At 40.8% G+C, this 19,909-nt stretch overlaps 1 protein-coding gene across 2 annotated transcripts; it reads left to right on the forward strand.

Annotated features, from left to right (window-relative positions):
* Positions 1 to 1,808: 1,808 nt before the first annotated feature.
* Positions 1,809 to 14,860, forward strand: TMEM19 (transmembrane protein 19). 2 transcript variants are annotated; one of them, XM_004937572.4, is made up of 7 exons: positions 1,809 to 2,092; positions 2,185 to 2,335; positions 7,698 to 7,811; positions 9,131 to 9,268; positions 9,547 to 9,801; positions 11,155 to 11,364; positions 14,028 to 14,860. In XM_004937572.4, the coding sequence occupies exons 1-7, from the start codon at positions 1,814 to 1,816 to the stop codon at positions 14,189 to 14,191; spliced, it is 1,311 nt and encodes a 436-aa protein (XP_004937629.2). In that variant the 5' UTR covers positions 1,809 to 1,813; the 3' UTR covers positions 14,192 to 14,860. The 2 variants fall into 2 exon arrangements, with proteins under 2 accessions (XP_004937629.2, XP_416098.6); XM_416098.8 differs by having other exon boundaries at positions 1,809 to 1,876.
* Positions 14,861 to 19,909: the final 5,049 nt, after the last annotated feature.

Below are 19,909 nucleotides of genomic sequence, written 5' to 3' on the forward strand. Positions count from 1 at the left end.
CCACCCAACAGACTGGGCTGCAGAGGGTCCCATCCAACCTGGCCTTGAACGCCTCCAAGGATGGGACATCCACAACTTCTCTGGGCATACTCTTCCAGTACCTCACTACTCTCTTGAGTAAAGAATTTATTCCTAACATCTAACCTAAATCTCCCCTCTTTTAGTTTAAAGCCATTCCCCCTTGTCCTATCACTATCAGACCATGTAAAAGGTCGGTCCCCCTCCTGCTTATACGCTCCCTTCAAGTACTGGAAGATGGAAAACCAAATACACCAGAGTTAGTTCTGCAACACTAGTATTAACATTTTCAGAATCTCTAGCTCAGAGAAAAGTTGTGTTCTCTTAGTTCTTACTGTCAATAAATGCAGCAGAGAATAAGGTAAAGTCTAAGGCATCCAAGGCACCTAATCCAAGTTTTTGGCTCTTATTGTCTACAGACAATACACCATCAACACCCAAGTGTTTAAAAGTCTCTGGAATTGACCTATCTTCAGCTAAGGCCAACTATCTGTAGGTCTAGTATGGTCACTATTTCAGACAACATCTGCAGAAGCCCTGACTGATAACTGATTATTTCATCTGTAACAGCACATAAATATGACTGAGCTTCTGTTGCAAAAGACTCTATAAGCTGTTAGAAACTCCATATCCTGTTAGAAACTCACTGCAGGTGCTGAATGAAAAGCAACAGTGCACATCTTGAGATAAATCAGGTGTCAATGAGCCAGAAATACTCTTAAATCTAGTACGGAAACCATCAGTTCTTACCTGAAGATTAATCAACCCTAAAAACTTCTGTTCTTCAAAGTCTACCAATGCCTGTAACTTATCGTGCTGCCTGTTCTGTGTAAAAGACCTTTTAATTTACTTTTTCCGATTACTCGGCTCCTCACTGTGTATTCACACATATTCACACATATTCTATCATGCTGTTGTTTCAGTTCCCTGAAAACAAGGGCTTGAGGTTACTTTATTGATGTTAATACAATGGCCCGCCTGCAACACTGTAAAATTTAGGGTTTTCTTTTTCATCTACTTTCAGCACCTTTCTACTTACAGAACAAATGCTGAATACACCACCTCAAAAATCTCTTCTGAAATGCTTTAAATCGTTTTTATTTCAAATAAATCTTATTTCTTATTTGCCACGTAGCAAAGGGAGGTGGTGTTGCTACGTGGTGGAGCTTCCCATCTTTCTGTGGTGCATTGACAAAGCTTCTTCGGTATGCAAGAGGGAGATGCAGAGTTCTCTAATAACTTGTGTTGGCTTTATTTATGGCCATATGTTTTGCAGGTAATTCTGGCATGCCCTCAGAAAAGCCACCAGGCAGGTTTGGCTTGTTTTCATCCCAAGCTGGATTTAGGAAACGCTTCAAGTCTTTACATTAATGATCTTTGCAATGTTCCAACAAGTTTCAAACCTCATAAAAAAAATTCATCCCTGTCGTTATCAGTTGTCATTCCTCTGTCTTATTTCTCAAACAGGCAAACTGGATTTCCATGTAACAAGCACTGCTTCCTTTGACATGCACGTAACTGCTGTCTGCGGGCACAGAGCAGAGCCCACAGGCACGGGAAGCACCAAACATGCGCACAGCACGCTGGCAGGGCTCTGGCACCGGAGTGGGAGCGCTCGTGCCCTCACGAAACAGTGGGAAGGCATACGGAAACCTCTCCATGCAGAGAGCCATTGGAACAGCCAGCGAACAGCGAACAACAGCCCGGGCAAGGCAAGGCAGGGCAGGGCAGGGCCGGGCCGCGGACCGACGCCTCGCCCTCCTTCTCCACAGGCGGCGGCGGGGATGGGCGGCGCATGCGCGGTGCGGCGCTGGCGGCGGGGCGGGATGGTGGCGCCGCTGGAGGGCCCGAGCTGCAGGTCGGTGGCGGAGCCGGCCGGCCGGGGGGAGGCGGGGCGGACGCTTTCCGACGCTTTTCTCCTGTTCTCGTCCTCGTCGCCGCCGCTGTCGCCGCTTCCGCCCCCGAGCTGACGCTGTTCGGGGCTGTTTCGGCGCTGGCCGCGCGCGGGGTTGCGGGCGGGGGGCGGTCGCGGGCGGCTCGCCGGGAGCCCCCTGTGGAGCCCCCCGAGATGTCCGTAGGTGTCGGGAGAGCGGCGAGCGGGTGGGCAGGGCACGGCAGGGCAGCAGGGCTGGCCGCGACACTGACGTGCCTTGTGCCTCCCCGCAGGCGGCCGCCCTCTGGCTCCCCATGACAAGCAACCAGGAGGATTTCTTCAGGGACTACCTCAAGATGTTGGCGAACATCGTCATTCTGAGCCTGCTCATCTCGGTCTCTCTGGCGTTCTGGATCGTGTCCATGACTGCGAGCACATACTACGGTGAGTCCAAAGGCCGCGGCCAGTCGGCTGGGCCCGCAGCCAGACCCCTCCACTTCCCCCCTGGGGACGGCATCTGAGTCTGGGTCTAGATGAGGCATCTGTAGGGCTTTCCCAGCCTGAGTAGAGGTGTAGGTCTCAGCAGAAGCTATGCTGTCCTATAGTAAGAGTAAGGATGATGGGTAGTGAGGGGTGCTCCGGCCTGCAGAAGTTTTAGAAATGCATCTGGAGGCTTTGAATGGGGCATGTGGGGATGTGTGCTGGGGCACAGCGGAGAGAAGCAGGAATCAGTGCAGCAGGAGAGGGATGTGTGTGGGAACTGAGGTGGGTGTATATGGTCGGCTCTGTTCAGGTAACCCAGGTGGGCTGTGGGTTGTGTATGGTTGCAGGGACACAAGCAGTCTCTGTGGGCTGTCACTTTGGTTAAGGCCTTTCTTTTTTTTTTTTTTTTTTTTTAACAGCAAAATACAGATGCAGCAGTGCTGCCTGCAGCATCTGTTCAAACCTTGAAGAGTTGAACAGCTTTCCTGGGCAGGTGAACAGCTGTCCCTAATGCGTCAGCTGCTTTGCCGCAGGAGGAGCTCAGGTGTCACTGCAGTGCCATTCGGTGCTTAGGGATGTAGTAGGAGAGTGCCCAAGTGCTTGTTGTCATTGTGGATTCAAAGGCGATTACCCCACCAGTATGTGCCCGCTCTTATAGTGGCTACTGAATGTCTCTGCTCACTGCTTTCCAGTGCTTCAGTTTTTAGAATGGTAATACTCTCAGATATATGGTCTGATTTTTTGGGTGGTTCTATGTGAAGCCAGGGGTTCGACTTTGATGATCCTTACAAGTCCCTTCTATCTCAGGATGTTCCACGATTCAAATTGATTCACGATTCTAATACACCATGAACAGAATAAAGGGGCACTCATGGTTCCATGCAGGATTCTCTTCCCCATCAGGGTGATATGAAATCAGGTATCAGAGGAGCACAGGTTGTGTCTACAGCACAGCATGGAGCTGTGTCAGGGAGAGTCAGGCGGGGGTTAAGGAAAGGCTCTACACCAGAAGGTGGTGGGCATGGAACAGGCTGCCTGGGGCAGTGGGCACAGCCCTGAGCTGCTGGAGCTCAAGGAGTGTTGGCCCTCAGATATAGTGTTTCGATTTGGATGGTGCTGTGTGGAGCCAGGAGTTCAACTTGGTGATCCCTGTGGGTCCCTTCCAACTTGGAATGTTCTGTGACACCTCCGCTTTACCTTGCGAAGAGATACTTGACACAAAGCAGGTGTACAGAAACAGGCTTGACAAACAGGTTTGGTTAATTATTTTAGGACTAGCAGAGTTGGTCTTAGTTTCAGTTGGGGTGTGATTGTTTTCTTCAGAGTGTCTGGTACGATGCTATGTTTTGGTTCTGTGTATGAAGTTGCTTCTAAGCAGCGATGTACATAGCCAAGGCCTTTCGCAGTGAAACACCCCAGATGCTGGAAGGGAGCAGAATTAGGACAGCTAACTTAAACTGGCTAAAGAGTTATTCCATAACGTGTCATCAAGCAGAAGTTTTGAAGGGGTGAGAATTCATCTTCCATTGCTAGCTGGGCATCGGTCAATGTTCAGTGAGCAATTGCTTGTGCAACACTTGTTATATACATTCATATATGTATATATATATTATGGTCATAACTATTATTTTCTTCCTTTCCTCTATCTTAGTTTTATCTCAACCCACAAGTTCTATGTTTTTTCCCCAATTCTCTCCTCCAACCCACTGGGAAGGAGAGGGGTGAGCACATAGCTGTGGTTCTTAGCCAACTGCTGGATTAAGCCACAACAGTCAAATTTAAGCAGACTCATAATAATACCATTCTTGCACGTCTGCTCAATAGGTATAGCTCTCTCAGCTTTTCCACTAATTAAGGTATTCCTGCTCTTGCTGTGTAACAGGAAGGTGTAGGGTGGACAACCCTGATATCACATGAATCAGGGGCTAATGGAAGCGAGGAAACTGGAGACAAATCCTCCCTTTTGCAGAGGATTATGGAACAGGAACATGGGACGTCTGGTTTCCATTTGACTGAAACTATGGAAAGACCTTGATTTGTGAAGGGGAATTAAGCATATAGTAGGAGTGGGCTTAATCAAATGAGAAAGAGAATTGTGATGTGGTGCTTTTCTTTGGGTTTTTGAGCCAGCTGTTAGCTACTGGGCTCACCTCCATGCGATCTGTGGCACTGAGCTTTTTCAGTGCATGAAAAAGAGGTTGTTTTATCATGAAAACCCTTGTGCTGCACTGACAAGTGTTTCACTGCGTAATGTGTTTGCCCTGCTTTCCTCCAAGAAGCCTGCATAGCTGCAGAGCTGTAGGTACCGCTGATGCAAGCACTCATGTTACAAACCATCATGTTCAGCTCTCTAGCGTGACAAGCAGCTGTGCCTGTGTGAAATTTCTCTTCTGTTAGATAGGTCAGATGTAATGCTAGATTTGTGATGTCATATATTTGTATGACATGTAATAAATAGTTTCTCACCAACAATTTGGTATTGTTTTAGCTCAAAAGCCACATTAATGATTAGCTTTACTGTTTTTTAGTGGGCTTTTTTAAACAAAACTGTCATGTGAAATCTTGCTGAGATAATCAGTTTAAGATGTATTTTTGAGAGCCTTACATCAAGTTTAAAAGGAATCAAAGAGACGATTCAAATCAAAGAGCAGTCAAGAGGAATCAAAGAGCAGTCACACCACTTTCACCTGGTAGAGTTTCTTGTCATTTTTTTCTGGAAGTAACATTCTTTCAGAGGAAGTTGTTAAGCTCAGGATATAATCAGTAGCTTTCTTGTCTCTGGGTGCAAAGATGGAAGACTTCTTAACAGTCAGAGCAACCATTTCTTCTTACGCTTTCAAGCTTTTATGTTCTAAAATAAGTACTTGAAATATCTTTTGCAATGAAATGTACGTCATAAAAGTAAAAATGAGGTGATGCAACATATATGTACATATATTAACTACTGCTAAGGCAGTAGGTACATTGAGTCAGTTCTAGGATTAAAACAATAAACCCTCTAACTGGACAGTAACACCTCCTTTTTTAACTTATTAATAGCTTTTATTTTAGTGAGTGTTCTGGAATTTGAGAAGGAAATACATATGTTTAGGACACTGAAGATAAATCATCTACTTAGAAGATAAGCTGCTATGAACACTGGTGCTTTATGGAATGGTGTGGAATATAGTGGCTCAGTGGGATATTGTTTTTCTGTTCTACAAGGAAATTCACACTGTATTAAAAGGCTCTCGGGGATGGGAGGGGAGAACTTCTGACAGTAAATATCTATTACAAGACATGAAACCGTTAGAAAACAAGCTGTGTCCAACAAGTGTCTGCAGGGCTATGGACCAAGGTGCACAGTCAGTTTTTATGCTGCTGCCATGTTGGGAAGAGGCTGTGTGTGTGTTGGGCAGTAAAGAGGGACTCCTCAAAGTGAAGAAATCCAAATCACTTGTGATTCTCAGCTGAGACAAGTTTTCTGTGGATTAGAGGAACAGAGACATAGAACTGGGAGAACTGAACTAGGTAACTTCAAGCTTGCTCGAGGATAAACATTTAAATGGAAACAAAACTGACACCAGACTTAAATCTTCTGGCTACCTTTCCTTAAATAGAAAAATCTATAACATCTTTCTTAAAAACAGTGGTTTAAGAGGGGAGCCCAAGGCTTGCTGAAATAAGCTTAATTTTCAGTTCCTTTACAGTTTAAAGTGTTCCTAGTTTACTTTGAAAGTTCCTAGGACTGCTCGCCCTTTTGGTTAATATAGACATAAGAACACCCATTGTGTTATAATGGATAATGGATGTTTTCGCAGATGCTGAGGGATATAAATTCTCCCTGTTGATGAGATAGACTGCTGTGGGGGAGAGGAGAACCCAACAGCAGCCTGAAGATGGATAAAGAAGATCAGGTAGCAGTGAAATGTTTGTATTTTACACCATAGCAGTCTGTAATTGATATATTGCATGACTGAAGAAGTCAGTAGCCTGGTTCAGTACAAGCAGCCAATGCAGGAGAGGGGAATTGCATTGTGAAGGTTACCTCATATATCCTCATCCGTTTGTTGTTTTGTTGGGTTGAAGTGAAACACGTTGTTTAAAAAAATCAATAATTTGCAAGCAAAAAAGAAAATCTCTATTTTATAACTGTAAATTCATGATGTCTCCCCACTGTAAGTACTGCATACACTTGCATCCATCCCATCTCACAGTGTCTGTAGCAGAACAGAAAGGAATGAGTATGAGCAGTACAGGTAATAGCATCCATTTAAGAAGACTTATTAGGTAAAGATATTTCATCATAGAAGTGGGACATCTATATAGGTCATGCATGGCAAGAAGAATGTGAATAGGCAATCAGAGAATCACAGAGAATCACATTCAGTAGGTCAAAAACTGCAGTGGGTGTCCATTGAAACTGGAGACAGCAGTATCTGTGTAGCTGGGCTTTTTGAAAGGCTTTTGTCACTAGAATTCAGTTCTGCACATGGCTATGGAGGAAACAACAACTGGCTTAAAAAGGAGATTGGACAAATATGAGGGGGGATGATTTTAGACATTATAACGTAAAAGTTCCAATAAAAAGGGGAATATAAGTCTGTATGTCTCTCCTACGCTCTTCTATTGAATGTGTGCAGCTAGCTGCTGCAAGAAGGGGTTCTGAGTCAGGCAGATGCTTGGCTTGATGCAGTGTGCTGGCTTGTATATTCTGAACCTTGATCAAAAAGCTCCATCGTTGTCATGAACAATTCAGATTTATTCAAGTTCTGAGCGAGTCAGTCATCACATGATCTGTGAGAGAAACTCTTGCCCTGATTTGTTTTCTTGAAGTTGCTTTGTAGTCTCTTCACATGAAAGGAATGGTAATGCTTTATTAACTGTGGTTTTACTTTGTGTTTTATTCATTTTTGAAACTGAATTCTAGATACTTTATTGTGGGTGTGTACTTTGTTTAAATCTGAACATATCTGTTCTGTTCAGTTAGGTTTCAGTTGTTCTTAACGTTTTGCTTATTAATTTTGGGGGTTTATAAATTCTTTTTCTAGAAAGAAAAATCTCATTGTGTTTATTTCTAATGAATTTGCCATTTCTTGATCATTAGTTTTAGTTACTTTAATGTATTTTCTGTTTTCTGTGACAGCTGAATAAAAAAGAAGTACATAATTACAGGTATTTTGATCTTCCTTTCATAAAAATACTTGGTTTTGAATGGTAAGGAGGTTTAATCTCTACTAAGGTCAGACTTTAAATATATTCTTGGAGAGAAATATTTTTTCAGATATAAAGGCACTAAAAATTTTGTAAGGATGATATGTAACCATTTCATTTTATTTACCAGGTAATATTCGACCCATTTCTCCATGGCGCTGGCTTTTTTCAGTCGCAGTTCCAGTAGTGATTGCTACACAGGGTTTTAAGAAGAGGAGTCTTGATCACAGTGGTGCATTGGCAGGTACATATCTTCTGAGATTATTAACCTAAACACTCAATAAACTGAGTTAAGGTCCCTTTTGCAGTATGTCATATTCTTTTAACACCATTCTACCTGGTTCATTATAGATAGAAATATACATACCTTGAATTCATAGTGATTTGTATAATGCTTTGGTCAAGTTAACTTTTACAGCTGTTTGCAGTTCATTCTATTAATATTGTAATTAGATTTACATAATTTTACAAGATTGTTTTGAACTCAGGTACAATTTGCAGTTAAATCTGCACGGTTTTGTTTATTTCACACATCTAGAGATAATGAAGTTGAAGAGGCAGGGAAAAGGAAAAGCCATGCCAGCAGGCTGTCTGCCTGGTAGGAAACCAGTAAAGATAATATGGTTCTCCTTTCTCTTAAATCAGCAGTTTTGCCTCCCACGAATAAGAAGAAAATTAAGTCTGTTCTTCACTTCAAGCCAATGGCTATTTCAACAGTGTTTTTCTTGGCTGTAAGGAAAGAAAGCACTTTGAAATGTGATCATTGAAATCTGATTTAAGACCTGGTTAAGGTTGCTAACCCTTCCTTGTCTTGTGGCATTGTCTGAGCTGATGGTCAGTGGAAAGAAACAACCTACAGTCTATTTCTCCTACGTCACCCATCTGCAAATACTGTTCAGTCTGTGAGTTCAGAGGGAGGATTTTCTTGGTTTCAAATCACGTTTTCTTTCATTTGTAAGGAGTTGTGGGCACTGAGAAATAGACGTCCTCTGTGGAGAAGGAGGTAGAGTCAAAAATAAAAAGCACATCCAGCAGCTCAGATACAAAACTACAAAACAGAAAAATATCAAACAATTCAGAAACAAAAGAAAATGGATGGCAGGGAGTGGCCTTTGGTGGGGGAGGGGTTTGATCCTTAAACTGATTATAAACTTCCAGATAGAGAGGTGGTCACAGCTGTCTATATACTTCTCATATGAAAGATCAAGTTCTTCAGGCAGGTAACCTTTCTCTTTTCTTTATTGCTCCATCTTCTGTACTACTTTACTGATTTGTGGCAAGAGAAGATCATATGCTCTAGCAGTAGCAATAAAATTAACAATTTTAGTAGTTAAATTTATGAGAAAATAATAAAGGTAACTGATATTGTTCAGCCAAGATGTCTCTAGAGTTCTCATTACAGATGTGGGATGCTTCATTAATTTCCTTATTGCATGTTTATCTTAGGTTTATCATGATGTTCATTTATCGTGAAGATTATATTCAAGAGACTAAAAGTACTTAATTGCAAAGCAATTAAGTTGTTACATTAAGGAATTTTATGTACTTTTTTTTTCTTTATAGGATTGGTGGTTGGATTTATCCTTACGGTTGCAAATTACAGTTTCTTCACTTCTTTGCTTGTATTTTTTGTTACTTCTTCAAAACTTACTAAATGGAAAAAAGATATAAAGAAACGTATAGATTCAGAATACAAAGAAGGTAAGCCCTAACGCTTCAGTGTCTTCAGATCCCTTGTGAAGAGTAAATGCTGTGCATTCCCCTTTCTTTCGAAGTGTCGATGAGATGTAACACCCAGAATAGGGAGCACTTGTCATTCCCATTCCCTTATCCCCATGGATGCAAGCACCTTACCTTTTGAAAAATGTGCATTTTTTTTTAAATTTAATTTTATATGTGTGCATTTTGCTTTTGTCTCCAGCTGTTGTATTTCAAGGTGTTTTATCTGCAAGTACTAAAATGTCATTCTGTCACTTTAGGTGGACAGAGGAATTGGTTGCAAGTATTCTGTAATGGTGGTATTCCTACTGAGCTGGCTATCTTGTATATGATAGAAAGTGGACCTGGTGAAATTCCAATAGACTTTACAAAGTATTATACAGCATCGTGGATGTGCTTATCCCTTTTGGGAGCTTTGGCATGCTCTGCTGGCGATACATGGGCATCAGAGATTGGTAGTGTTATGAGTAAAAGCAAGCCAAGGTTGATAACAACCTGGAAACAAGTTCCAGTAGGTGAGATATTATCTGTTCTATATTTTCATGTCTTAATGTTTTGTTGATTTGTTTTTGAATTATGCACCCAACTTGAAAAGTTTCAAAAGAGCCTCAAAAAAAACCCCAAACATTGGAAACAGATTTGAAAATGGTAGCAGGAATGTGTTCTCTGAAATGTAATTTACTCACTTGTTATTGTGCTGTATACCATCTGTGAGATGTGTCAACACTGAATCCGGTGAGCTAACATCATTCATAGAGAATGCTGTCACTTCTTGACTCGGGTACTTGACTCTTAGAAGTGTTTATACAGACAATAACACAAAGACTAGAAATGATTAACTGTGTTTTTCAGTCATTAAAATTTTAATCAATAGAAGAAGTATTTTCATAGAATCATAGAATGGTCTGGGTTGAAAAGGACCACAGTGATCACTGAGTTTCAACCCCCCTGCTATGTGCAGGGTCGCCAACCACCAGACCAGGCTGCCCAGAGCCACATCCAGCCTGGCCTTGAATGCCTCCAGGGATGGGGCATCCACAACCTCTTTGGGCAACCTGTTTCAGTGTGTCACCACTCTCTGTGTGAAAAACTTCTTCCTAATATCCAACCTAAACCTCCCTGTCCCAGTTTAAAACCATTCCCCCTTGTCCTATTACTAACCACCCTTGTAAACAGCTGCTCCCCTTCCTGTTTATACGCTCCCTACATTACAGATGCTGCAGAAAACTCACTTCTTAATCAAATTGCTCATTTCCTTTTATGTCTTACACAGACTGTGCAAAGTGAGCCTTCTGTCTGTGAAACCATTTTTACACAGTGGATGACATTGCTGCCTTAAATCACTGTGTTTTTTGAGTCTTGCAGGCATGCTGATATGCGTTTTAGACGTTGTATGGGCATTTTTTTCCTCATTGTAAGTGTTTTTCAGATTTTATTTCTTTTCAGAAAGCTATCAAATGTCTTTTCTATGGATTTTGCTCTTACTTTTAAACATATTGGTGAAATATGTCTTCATACACTTCTGAAAGTGGCATTGTTTTAATAGCCTGCAGAACTCAAGCTCTGTATTCTTTGAGCAATTTTTTTTTCCTCCAGGTTTACAGCAGTCAGATACCAGGTTATATTGAGAAGTTTACTATCTATCCTATTTATTGCTAGGAAATATTTCTAGATAACAAGCCTTAGAGAAAGTAAGGTTAATACTTACGATATAGTGATACCAGTTAAGCATCTGAGCAGCTTCATGAGAATTATAAATAAAAGCTGGGATGGCAGAGTCTTCTGGATGGATGTGACTATTAACACAGTAAATTTAAGCCTGTAAGAAAAATCAAAATTGTAAATCAGCTTGATTTTCTTTGATTTAGGTACTAATGGAGGAGTTACATTGGTGGGCCTGCTCTCAAGTTTTCTTGGTGGCATGGCAGTAGGTATAGCCTACTACATAACACAGCTTGTTTTTGTGAGTGATCTGGATGTGTCGGCTCCACAATGGCCAATTATTGTGTTTGGAGCAGCAGCTGGCTTACTGGGATCAATTCTCGATTCATATTTGGGTGCTACGATGCAATACAGTGGTAAGAATTGTCTTTTTTTCCTTTTCTCTTTTCTTCCTTTCCTGATACGACCTAAAAATGGACTTCATATCAGGAAGGGCTGAGGTGTACAGAGGCATACAAGAATACACATCGCAAGAACAAAGTGTCAAAGTGATGGGCATGATAATGACAACAAGAGCAATGGCAGTTGGTCCTCACTTGTGTCCTTCATCCTCTTCCTTTTGCACATTTTTGGTTTGTTTGTCTCGCATCATTGCCTTGATGACTGAAAAAGACCAGAGGTTTCCAACACGCTACCCTGGCAAAAACAATTCCTTCTTCCTCCTTTTTTCTGTATCTAATTACGGTAACCTTTTAGAAGAGAAAATGTCACCTTAATTTTGTCCATTCGCTCAGACTAATTGGTAACTGCAGAATCTCCATTTCTTACTCTGGAGACCTACTGATAGTGCCAGCTTTGAGAACTAAAAAAAAAGAGCTCTGAGAAGATGTGCCCGTTATTTTATATTCTGTTTTATGACTGTAAGTAGAGTACTGTTTCCTAGAAGTTAAGCCATGCTTTTATTTAAAACAGACAAATGGGTATCCATTGAAAAAGGTTGTCAGCTGGTTGATCCTAAATAATTCCACTGTTTAGTTACTCATTGCTCCTTAGGATCATTGTGAATGAACAATACAGGCAACCTTCAGACTAAGCCTTGTACTTAAAATCCATATCTGATGCTATTCTGTCCCAAAGCTGATTTACAGAAAGAATTTTAGTTTTCTGATTTTACTGTCAGTACACTTAGTTCTTAGAAGCCACAGTTCGCAGATGAACTGCATGAGAGATAAAAGCCCATTGAAGCTACTGTCACAATGAGCACTGCACTGTTGTTGATGCTGTGGATTTGGCTTTCCAGCAGTTTGTGTGCTCTATTCTTTGTAGATCCAGGAAGGGCCAAACCAAAATGGAGTGTTTAACCATGTGAGGAATTCTTAAATATAATACTTCATTATTAAAGATGAAGCACTGAAGCACTCGGAGTGTTTCATTCTTCTAGTGAGGCAGATGGATTAAGATAATGTGGTAAACTTAGCTAATGACAAATGCAGACATGCATCTGTTTCTTACTCACTTTAGATATTTTTCCATGCTCAGCAGCTTACTTAGTGAGCTACAGAAGGGACAGTGTGCAAGTTCCACAGATTCATTTCCAAATTCATAAGCACTTCTGGACTGTGTATACTATGTATGCATGTGTATGCTATGGTATACATGCTGTGACTTAGATGAGTAAGTGCTGCTCATGGTGTGCACGCTATTAGGTTAGATCTCCCTCTTTGCTTAACCTGCTTTCCCAAACTGTGTTCAATGTGCTCTCATGAGAAGTGCTCCAATCTCTCTTCAGCATCTTGAAAAAATGAATATGGCAGTCATAACAGCTGTGATAATGTGGGTTTTTTGGAAAACGTGATGCCAGTGCTGCCTATGCCTTCTCTTGATGTTTTACCTACTGGTAATTTCAGTTTATATAATAGTCTGTTTTGAAGAGAAAGTCCTTCCGTACCGCACACATCAAGACTGTCCTTAACAGCCTGATTTTCCTGTATCTCCAGACTGAGATTATACCAATTATGTAAATAACAGAACTACAAAAAAAATCCCACCTTGCTGAAGGAACATGTTTATACTTTGAATCTACAATGTATGTGCATTTGTGGTATATATTTATTAAAGATGCCCATTTTTTTTTCTGTCAAGGAAGCTTGAGACGTTCTAAAACATAGCAAGTGTTGCCAAACTGGCTTATGGTGTGTGCATATGGGGAGGGATGTGTTTTGTGTTTTCTGTTTGATTGTTTCGTTGTCGTTAAGATTTATGTGAGGTGCTGAAAATTTTTCAGTAAAGTAGGAGTTCAAAATGATGTTTCTGTATTGTGGGTATTAGCAGATACTCCAACGTACAGAGAAAAATAGTGTTAGTTCAAAATACGCTCGTTTGTTTTGGAGTGTTTGTTTTTGTCAGCCTTAGATCTGTATGTATGCACACACCTGATCAATATTGCACTGACCTATGAGTGGCCATTAAAATCAAGCATGCTAGAATGCTACGCTTTTACCAATGTATAAAACTGGACAAAGCATTGGATAATGAAATGTGCACAGTAACAGAAAATGAGACACGGTGCTAGAATACTGGGAACACTGACACAGCAGGAAATTACTTAAGTGATAGGAATTAAATGCATGATGGTATAAAACTAAATAGAAATGTTAAACTCAGATTCTATCCAGAGCTTGTTTTCTGTCAGCTCAGTTAAAAGTGTTACTTCCATAGTCTTCTTTTGAAAACAAATAAATCCTCCTAACAGTCAGTTGTTGCTGTTCTGTTCAGAAGAGTATCCTTTGCCTTAGTGGCTCTCCCAATAGCTTCTTCCTCTTCTGCTTTAGCTCATGTTTCCTACCTTTCTGTGTCACAGAGTTACATAAAGAGATAAGCAGAATCGGTAGAAGCACAGCTTCTCAAAACTTTGAACTTAAAGTATTGCATAACAGTAATTTTGGTTAGAATTTTACTGTCTTTTCTTAGAGAGTCAGACACTGTAACGGTAAAAGGAACGTAGAAAGTTGCATATGGTTGGTTACTATTTCTTTTCATCTGCCTTGCCTTTTAAAACGAAGTATTTGTCTCTTCCCAGGTTTTGACAAGAATACCAGCATGGTTGTCAACTACCAAACAAGAGACTGCCAGCACATATCTGGAAAGCCTATATTAGACAACAATGCAGTAAATCTTTTTTCATCTCTGCTCGTTGCTCTGGTGTTTCCAGCTGTGGCATTGTGTTTCTGGCCGAGACATTGAAATGGCTTAAGGCTTTCGGCACATGATCAGTTCTATTCAGTCTTTCTTAGAGACTTCTAAGACTGCTCTTTGAGTGCTCTTAAAGAGAGGGATCTGAACATTTGAGAGAGCGAATGGATTTTCATCTCAACTTACGTAAGCTTTGTATGGCAGTTGCCATCTATGAGAACAAGAAGTTTTGTCAATTTTGCTGTTGCTGCTCTTTGACTGCGTGTAGATTGTTGCCAAGTGAGGTAAAGCACTTTATTTGTCCTTCTGAAACCTAAGGATTGGCTTCAGTGGTCTCAATGGAGGAGCAGGAAGCTGGAAATGTAAGTCTGATCTACATTTACCAGGGTGTTGGAGCACTGAAGCTATTGTCCAAGCCAGGCACAAAGCCCTCTGCAACTTTGTGTAGGCAGGGATAACAGGTGGAAAGGATGAATTCTGGTTTAGTATGTCCTATCATATAGACTATGTAAAGTTTTAGGGAAATATTTTGGGGAGGGGGAAAAAAAAAGACGTAAGCCTTGCTGCCTGTTCTGTATCCTGATAAAACTTTTTCCTTCCCTGAAAATGCAGTTACTAAAAATAAGGCTATTACATAATGTTTGGAGCAAAAGACTATGTTTAGAATTTTTAAAAAAGTGTTTCCAGTAAGAATAATAAATTTGCCCATGTTTATTTGAAGTTGTTGTTTCCTAACTAATTAAATATATGAAGATTATTATCGCTATTGTAATTGAATAGGATTAAATTTCAAAACTTTGAATTCACATTCATTGTTTTATAAATATGCAGATTGTAAGCATAGAATTGCTTCATAATACTTAGCGTTCTGAGCAAACTGTATTTTTTGGTTCTTGCACGGTAGTGTCAGTTTTTCTGACTTCTGTTTGAGGCTGCTATTCACAGATGAGAATCTAAACCAAAGAAGCTACGGAGGTTATCCTCAAAATGAATAGAGAGAGTCTCATTGACAAATCATCATTTCATAGAATCATAGAATCACAAGGTTGGAAAGGACCTACAAGATCATCTAGTCCAACCATCCTCCCATTACCATTGCTACCACAAGCCACTAACCATATCTTGTAGCTCCAAAGGGAGGTGAGGAAATGAAAGGTAGAGTGTTCAAGGGTGTTCATTGATGCTAGACTGAACATGAGCCAGCAGTGTGCCCAGGTGGCCAAGAAGACCAATGGCGTCCTGGCTTGTATCAGAAATAGTGTGGCCAGCAGGAACAGGGAAGTAAATGTCCCCCTGTACTCAGCACTGGTGAGGCCGCACCTCGAGTACTGTGTCCAGTTTTGGGCCCCTCACTGTAAGAAAGACATCGAGGCCCTGGAGTGTGTCCAGAGGAGGGCAACAAAGCTGGTGAGGGGCCTGGAGCACAGGCCTTATGAGGAGCGGCTGAAGGAGCTGGGATTGTTCAGTCTAGAGAAGAGGAGGCTCAGGGGAGACCTTATTGCTCTCTATAACTACCTGAAGGGAGGTTGCAGTGAGCTGGGGGTCAGCCTCTTCTCTTGTGTGACTAGTGATAGGACGAGAGGGAATGGCTTCAAGATGTTCCAGGGGAGGTTCAGGCTGGACGTTAGGAAATACTACTTCTCTGAAAGGGTGGTCAGCACTGGGATGGGCTGCCCAGAGAGGTGGTGGAGTCACTGACCCTGGACGTGTTCAAAGAACGTTTGGATGTTGTGTTGAAGGAGATGGTTTAGTGAGAACCGTTGGTGGTGGGTGAGTGGTTGGACTGGATGATCCTGTGGGTCTTTTCCAACCTTAGCGATTCTATGATTCTATAAGTGGGAATTTAATCTTTTGTTCTTTGTCTGCTGTAATAGATGGTTCCATCTCTCATCATTAATTATGGAAGATGTGAAAGTTACCGAGCCAGCACAGGTAGTATTTAAACTTCGCGTATACCTTCGTAATAGCTGGAGATGTTCAGAAGGTAGAGCCTGTTCTGTTAACTTAAAAGCTTCTTGTTTTTATCTTCAGAGGTAGGTGAAGATTTGTATTAAATGGCTGATTTTTAGTTTATCTTTTCTTTTACAAACATGTTGTGTGTGCTGCCTGTCCAAATTCATTTGGATCGTACTCTTGTCAGTTTTTTTGGAGAATATTCAACAATTTTAATACCTTCCACATTGGATTTATTGATTTGAAATCTGATTGATTTCAAATCAATTCTATTGATTTGAAAAATCAATTTTATTGATTTTTTTATTTTTATTATAATAAATCAATTTTATTTTTTATTTTTATTATAATAAATCCATTTTATTGATTTAAATAAGTCTGGAGTTCAGCACTGGAACTAGTTAACTGTATTATCCAGCTTTTCTAAGGTATAAAAGCTTTCTGAAGAGAACAAGTTCTGAAGAGAACAAGTTGTGTGGTTGCTGTATGTCAGCCTTTCTGTGGAAAAGCACAGAAGTATAAAAGGAATCTGAATATGATGAAATACATGATATCTGAATAATGAAATACACTGAATCTGCAGCGATGTATACATGAGATTTTTATAGGTTGAGTGGATTTATGCTGCTCCTACATAAATGCTGTGTTAGTCAGCTTGTAGGATTTATTAGTACTTCTGTAATGTCTAGAATTAAGAAATACACGTTTTTGTAAGATAATTTTTCTTTCAATTAAATGCCTTTTTTAATTATTTCAGTTTCTGAAACAAAGTCTGCTTTCAAACACTGAGGTAGACTTAGCCTGCTTTTCATTGCCGTTCAATACGAGTCTCATTTTAAAAACAGCATGTCCCGCTCAGAAGTTTTAAATCCATAGCAGTATGAAATGCTTTGATCTGCTATCATATGAATTAATGTGATCCCATCAGAGTCCTGCAGGAAGGACCTTCAGAGGCCGCTATTTGGAATGTTATCTTTGTCTTATCTTCATGGTGGTGACACTGAGTTGTTTATGAAATTCCCACTCCTAAATCTTCAGTATTTAGAAAGATCAGAGTACTCTTGAACTCCGAAAAGGACAATGTTAACTCTAGGTATATACTATATCAACTGAGGTACAGCTTATGCTAATTCAGTTACTTCTTTTTAATAGAAGTTTCAGGGAGGAAGATAGAGTGTGTGTGGCTGTACCTGTGAACGGCCTGTTAACTGGTGTGACACTGAGAGCCATTGCTGAGATGAGAAAGAAGCAGACCGGAATGCTGCCTGTCCACCTGATACTTGGGGAGATAGAAAGCGTAGAAGTAAAAGGGAAAATGAGAGAAGCTAGATTGAAAACAAAGAAATCAAAAACACCTGAATATGCTTTGCTTCAGAACTGTTGGTACCTTTAGTGTGTGAGATAACTCTGTCACTGAGTTTTATGGAAGCGACACTGAGATCTTCCACGCAGCACCAAGAGGATACACTGGATTTTTTTTCTTTTAATTGAGAAGTTTCAATTGTGAAACCTTGTTCCTCATTTTTGGCTTGATTTTTAGATGTGTTAGAAGTTTGAGTAAAAGTAGGATAATTTATTTTTAATAAATAACATATTGCAATCACTCTGCGTATGAGAAGTCTTTAGCCAGGTCTCGCTTAGGCTTCATGTCCTGATCCTGAGTGCTGAAGGGTACTGGTATCAGAGTGAGCAATATTCAGAATTACTTTGTGTTTCTGGTAGGTTGTCTGGGGTCTGTCTGCTTTGTTGTTGGCTGATCTGTCATTATAGCTGCAAAGCACAGTTTGCTGGGACAGTGAAATGAAGAGGTATAAAAAAGTGAAGGGGATATATCACCTCTCTTGAGATTTAAAGACTAGCTAACATTCAGATAACTCACTTTTTTTGACAAGGGGCTGAAAAATCTTGAAAGACTGTTGACATTTTACAGACCTTGGTTTGCAGACTGGATAAATGCAGCAGTAGCTTGCTATTCACATTTAAATCTGTTAAGATTTTGTTTTTCACATTCATAAGTGGGATTTGTTTTCCTGTGGTTTTCCCCCAATATTGCTCCGGTCCCTTCTCTGTTTTTGATTATCCACATCCTGAAATTGCACTAGAGCATTATTTTTTCAAGCAGGAGTTAACCTATTTTACAGGAGGTTGGAGTGTTGACTTAGAGCTTTGTAGATATATTGCACTCTCTGCTTCTGGCAGTTCTTCCAGTGCTGCCAGGTGTTGTGTTGCTTCACACCAGGACAAACCTGTCTGAGTGTCTGCATCTTCCAACATTACCGTAACTGGGTAATCTCTTTCCATTTAAATACTTTGTTTTTGGGAGATGTGGGATGGAGGGGCTGTGGAGCTCTCAGAATTAGGGGCCTGTTGCAGTGTAAATAAGAGCAGGGATGTGAATTTGCTCAGGCCATGTGGAGCACTACAGCACACCCAAGTCTGGAGCTGCTGGTAAGTATTGCAAGTCCCAAATGAAGATGAAATATGGAAATGTAGAAATAAAGCTGTCAGGCAAATGGTGTCTTGTACTTACGTACTCTGCTCTATCAAACTCTGAGCCGAAACAAAACAAATTCCAGCAGGACAGAATTTATTTAGTAGCTTTTCTTTGGCTTCCATCCCCGAGGAGGAAGTTGATCAATATGAACACTTTGCTACTCAGTGAAGCACTGAGTGCCAGTTTTCCTTCATATACCATAAGACCATCAACTGTGGTCCTCAGCTTTCCTCTGTGTGCAAGTTCTGACCCAGAAACATCCTATGTGACTGACTGATCGTGTGAAGCAGTAGTGTCATAAACATTATAACTTTGGGAATATCATTAGAATAAATGTACATTCCTTTAATAGATCACCTTGAGGGTTGTTAGCTTTACGCTGCTCTGGGCATCGTTGTCCTAGAGCAGGGACATGTTGGTTCCTAACAGAGTGGCTGTAGAAGAGACTTTGCGTAGCTGAAATGTGGAAGAACCAACCTGACCTATATTGAGGGAAGGGGTTTCAGAAAGCGGACCACCACCAGCCTGGAAACAACTGCTTTTCCTGGGGAACAGCTTGGTTGGACTTACAGAACTGTCTGTGAAGCAGTGTGTAACTTGTTTGCCTCTATTTTTCCCATTTTTTGCAAAGATAAAGCAGAACTAAGCACCTCTATGTGGTCACCATCAAAATCGAATTTTAAGGTTCAAAATCATACCACTAGCAGGAATGACAGCAGTATGAGTACATTCTCCCTTTAGAGGTAATGCCGGGAGAGAGCGAGAAAGAGTAAGAATTCAAGTCGTTTTGTGCTCATTGGTTGATATCCTCTCATAACTCAGTAACTGCTTCTATCAAGGCTTTCCAACTGCAGTCCTAGCTGCAAAACTATGAAAGTAGGACCTCATTAAAACTTCTGTCAGCATGAGGGAGTGACATCACAGATGTCATGCAAAAATGGAGGCCTCTGAAGACGCTACTTGTTAGAGAGGCTGAGCTCTGCAGTCTAACCTTGTTCTGTGAACTGGAGAATATGTTATTCTTAATTCTCTCTCTCAATTAACCCCATTATAGTCTTTATACAAGCCTTTGGGTTCCCAATGCGTTTATCTGGGTAAATACACCAATCAACTTCTACCCCCACAACCTAGCCCAGCTGTGTATTTATAAAAGCATTAAAATTCTCATGTAACAGCTGATGGACTCCTGCTACAATGATTGCTGGAGAGTTCAGCGCAGTACTAGAAAAGCAACAACTCTGGCTTCCTGGTTTCCTTGTGACCACTGTTCATTATCCTGATACTTCATTATCCCATTTGTTGATATCATAAATCCTGAAATC

This window comes from Gallus gallus, chromosome 1 (assembly GCF_016699485.2).
Source record: "Gallus gallus isolate bGalGal1 chromosome 1, bGalGal1.mat.broiler.GRCg7b, whole genome shotgun sequence".
In the NCBI taxonomy this organism is placed as follows: domain Eukaryota; kingdom Metazoa; phylum Chordata; class Aves; order Galliformes; family Phasianidae; genus Gallus; species Gallus gallus.